General features: G+C 39.0%; 1 protein-coding gene across 1 annotated transcript; it reads left to right on the forward strand.

Moving 5' to 3' along the window:
• On the forward strand, positions 1 to 601 carry LOC131236801 (uncharacterized). The gene has a single exon (XM_058234252.1). The coding sequence runs from the start codon at positions 189 to 191 to the stop codon at positions 459 to 461; it is 273 nt and encodes a 90-aa protein (XP_058090235.1). The 5' UTR covers positions 1 to 188; the 3' UTR covers positions 462 to 601.
• Positions 602 to 5147: the final 4546 nt, after the last annotated feature.

Genomic DNA, 5147 nt, shown 5'->3' on the forward strand with positions numbered 1-5147 from the left:
AACGAGTACCTCGTAGATAAAAATCCGCCTCTGGTTTCTGTAACCTCTCATCTCTCCTTATCTGTACTCTATATAATCTCTCTTTGCCACTCCTCTTTCCTCATCCAAAAACACAACAATCCACTCCTAAAAAAATCCCTTCTTTTCAAACCCAACCCAAGAAGTAGCAACATCAATACTGGACAGAGATGAGTTCGGCGAGCAGAGCATGGATTGTCGCTGCAAGCGTCGGAGCGGTTGAAGCACTGAAAGATCAAGGTATTTGTAGATGGAATTACGCTTTCAGATCTCTACATCAGCAAGCGAAGAAGAGCATCGGATCGTATGCACAAGCCAAGAGACTCTCTCCTTCTTTAGATTCCTCTCTCGTAACAAAGAGAATAGATGGAATCGAGAAAATGAAGCAGTCTGAAGAGTCATTGAGGAAAGTAATGTATTTGAGCTGTTGGGGACCCAACTGAAACTAAAGAAGAAAACCAAAACAGAGAAAAATCATGGGCGGGAATCCCACACCGGAGATCCTAAAATTGGATTTTGTATAGAAAGTTGTAATTTTGGCTGGCGATTTATACTAATGTCTATTCGGCAAAGATTAGTTCTATGTGTGTGTGTGTTTTCTCCCTTTTTGTTCTTCTTTTCTACTTTTAATGACTCTTGGACAATCCTATCCGTTGATCTTGCCAAATCATTTTGGTTAACTGGTATGATTAACATACGGATTGCGTATGCATTAATTTCCAGTCAAATGCATTCGCATTACTTTCGAAATCAAAATATTGGGCATCCACCCTTAGGCTTGTTTGGCAGAGAGGATTTCTGTTTTCTGATTTTTCTTTTTGAGGTTAGTAGCAAGGATTTGTAGAGGAATCAAAATCTTCCAAAACAGCCTTTTTGTTTTTTTGGAATTTCATCTTCATCTCAAACTTACTTGCAAAATGCACTCAATTCCACAAGTTGCAAAATACTAATTCCTATATGATTTAAAATTCATATATACTTCCAAACAAGCCCTTGAATTAAGTGCCATTTGGATATTTTCATTCATCAATTCTCAATCTATCATTGCCTTCGTGGGTCGACCCATCTTAGGATTCGATTAATAAGTGCATAGGGTATCTAACCAACCCCAATATTCTAATTGGTTGGATTATTGAACCAGGCCCCCACTTGACACAAATGACTAACTTTCACCTAACCATGGGCTAATTAGGGCTATCAATTTTTACTCGGACCCTTGGCTACCTAATGGAATAATCGGGTTCGGTATAGGTCTACCATTTTGTACCTGGTTTAAAATTGGGTCTTAATTGAGTTGGGGTTGGGTCAACCACTGTCTTGAACTAGGTTGAAATCAAGTTGGGTCAAGTCAGCTTTGAGTCTAGTTAATTTTGTTATAAATATTATTTAAATGAAACATATACTAATTAATGTAGGAATGTAATGAGTTTTGGTAAGGATACAAGTAAGATAGCATGCTTAATCTAAATTAACAAAGCTTTCCATTTGGATGTGAAAAATGAATTGAGTTGTGAAGCCTCAGATGTTGAATCACATCCTAAGGTTGTTTCTAAGAAGCAACCCTCAAATGGCCGTTACATTCTTTTCCAGACCAACTTCAAAGCAACTGGATTCACTTGAAGCCCAACCCCTGCCCACATGAATAGTAATGAAGGTGATGATGATCTTGATCATTTCTTGCTTATCAGAAGAACTATAACACAGCTGAATTGACATCAGTGATGCTCATGGCCAGGAAAAGTAAAACATCCAAACACAAGAACGCCGAGTGCTCGTCTTGAAATTGTACCAACAAAATCCCAATTGATCTTTCTTTCTTCATGTTTTAGTTGGGACCCCGACGGCGCAAATGCATCACTTTCTTTTTTTTCAATTGCATTAGCTTTTCCATCTCTCCTCTTAGGCAGAGAAAAATTGGGATTAGGGGAGAGTCTCCTTGCTTATGTTATGACTTGTCACCTGTTGATGGAAACATGTGAAGGTGTAATTCCATCTACGTCAGCCTCAATCTCGCTTCCAAGGCCTCAATGCTCGCAACAAAGTTCATAGTTTCATGACTCCTTTACTGGAAAAGTTAAACTTAGCCTCGAGTTTAGAATGGTAGTCACTCATTGTGGTGACCTGCTCTTGTAGTGCGTCTTATTTATCTTCGGCAACAACTGATGGTGAAAGCTTATATGATGGATCAGAATTTTATTCGTGAAGTAAAATCTTAGAAAATGCCTTCTTACCTTCCATTTCTTTGCAATCTTTTGCATGTGATGCATAAATGTATGCCTCTTTTGTAGCAATGGATTTGCGATCCTCACTATTGGCCTTCGACACGTGTACTTCAATTGTTGTTGTAAAGGTAGAAGGGTGTTGATCTTGTAGAACATGAAGAGATGATCATGAAAGTATTCATCAAGTCATTGTATTTGTCAATATCGGTATCCTGTCTATTGATTCATCTGGTATCCTGTCTATTGATTCATCCATAAATTAAGGTTTTGCCTAAATTAGTATTTTCTTAGATTAATTGTCAATCCATCTGTGGCTCCATACAGCAATCCAATGGTTGTTTCCTCTTGGTGTCATGGCGCATGTTGATACATGTGGGGAGCATTCAATCCATCATTGGATCCATTAAGTAATTTGATGGTGGATTCCTAGAGAATAACTCCTTCATTCACAATGGTCAACTCTTTTTTTTTTTCGTCCTCGAGTAGTAGTCTTTCATCTGCATGGATCTGATGTTCTTTTTCAATATTTGACTGGCTGAAAAGCATTTGACCATAAACCGATTGACTATAAGACCTTTTGACAGTCACAAGTCTTTTATCGCCGCGATTGTATTTGCAATCCATGACCTTAGTCAACCAAACTATTGTTGCATTCATCTCTTGCATTGATAAATTCTGTAAGGACCTAAACTTCAGCTCAGGTAATGCTTGCTTTCCAAAGGAATACCACCCTTGGGAATTTCGTTCCTCAATTTTCTATTAGGTGCTATGACTCTCCAGGAAAGACCTCGCATAAATACCAAAGAACTTAACGGATGCAAGAACAAAAAAAAAGATTGCTAACTTCTATTCAAAATAGCTTTTGAATCCATAAGAAAAGAGAAATTTCTAAAAAAGTTTTTTTTTTTTTTAAATCATTGATTATTCAATTTGTAACTTTTGTGAAATAGCAAAACTTTCATAAAATAATAAATTTATTAAAAATGGTAAATGAGTTCTAAAGTGATTCAAACTCTCTCATAATTCAAACAAGAAAATTAAGCTATTATAGAACTCTTAAAGCCCTAAAATACCTTAAAATAGTGAAAATTATAACTTCCTAAAAATGATAAAACTTTCAGTTAAAAACTAAAATTAAACCCTAAGATATCACATAGAGCACGCAGATAACTTTCCAACTATGCGTGAAACAAATAACTAATCCCAAAATATGGCCACTGGAAGCTATAGTGCGTGTTGGGTCCTTGGATTGAATTCTCAGCCTAATTTCTTTTGGTCTTAACCATTCATATAATGGTCCTTTACTTTTTCCTACATCTTTGTTTCCACGTGCGTGCACATGCTATAATGCTTATGTAGAAAAAGAGAGGAGTAATTAAATTCAAAAGTTCTCCATTTTTGTTGAATGTTCTAGAATGATCTCTTAGTCACAAACATCACGGTGGCCCCACCTACCTTCTAATGTTGGAACTTCCCATGACTTCCAACACAGGAACTTTCTGCGAAAGGCTTTTTGCAAGAAATTTGCTTCCCATGTTGCATGGCAAAAACAACATCGTAGTGGGCCCCTAAATTTTATTTTATTTTACTACCAAGCATTCAATCCATATTGTTTCTTGTGGTGTAGTCTACTTAAGCTTTAGATCTGTCTCATATATGAGCTTATGCCCTAAAAATAGCTAGCAAAATGGATGGACCACCAACTCGAAAATTAGATAGCATACTAGATAGAGGCGTACACGAGTCGAGCCAAGCCGAGCTTTGCCCAGCTCGCTCGACCTTTGAGCTCCGAACAGCAGCTCGTGCTCAGCTCGACCAAGTTCGAGTAGAGTTTTCGAACTGACCGAGGAGGAAGAGAGAGAGGAAGACGGGCCATCAGCCGTGTGGCCATGCGGGTAAGGGAGGATGAGGGAGAGAGTAGAGAGAGAGAGAGGGAGGAGCTTTGCCAGCCGAACTGGCGGAGAGGGAGGAAGATGGCCATGCATCGGTGCGACCATGCGGGTAAGGAAGGATGAGGGAGAGTTAGAGAGTAGAGAGAGAGAGAGAGAGAGAGGGGGGGGGGGGGGGGAGGAGAGCTTCGCTGGCTGGACTAACAGAGAGGGAGGAAGAGAGGGAGGAAGAGAGGGAGAAAGAGGTGGGGTAGAGTTAGGGTCGTGCGGGCGAGATGTATTTTGAAAAGGGTAGGTTTTTTTTTTAAGGGTATATATACTCTGTACCGAGTCGAGCTGAGTTCGAGCAGTATTCGAGTCGAGTCTAGTCGAGATAAGTCCAACTCGGACTCGACTCAAAATGTTTCGAGCTTCCAAAAAATGGCTCAACACGGTTCAAACAGAGTTTCGATCTGAGTCGAGTCGAGCTTTTTCGAGTTGATTCGAGTGAGTTACCTAGCTTTTACTGCTCCTGTACAGCTCTAATGCTAGATAACTCAATATGCTTTACTGTACTAGGTAAACTCTTTTTTTAAAAAAAATTTATTTATTTACACTGGCACTCACATCCCCACGCCACAATGGGTACTCGAATTCATGACCTCGTCTATTAAGCAAACCTTAGTAGGCTCACCATGATTGCACGTGGCTAATGTGGCTTATCCACCATTGCTTTCTCCGTATCATTGTAAGGGTTAATTATATCAAAAACTCAATTACATCCCACCCCAGGAAACAGTGGGGACTATGAAGTCCTGGTGGAAACCTTCCTCAGGATAAGAATGATATTTATTTGCCGAACAACCTTTTGATAAGGTCACACGCAATCATAGATGAAGGGAAAACTCAAATATATCCAAAACCTGTGGCCTATTACGATTTCAATGGTAAGTATTCAATTCACTTTCCTATAATATGGTTTACTTGAACTTTGGATGTGTTTCGATTTTGGTCTCATGTTTAAAATAAGGATATGGAT

This window comes from Magnolia sinica, chromosome 1 (assembly GCF_029962835.1).
Source record: "Magnolia sinica isolate HGM2019 chromosome 1, MsV1, whole genome shotgun sequence".
NCBI lineage: Eukaryota > Viridiplantae > Streptophyta > Magnoliopsida > Magnoliales > Magnoliaceae > Magnolia > Magnolia sinica.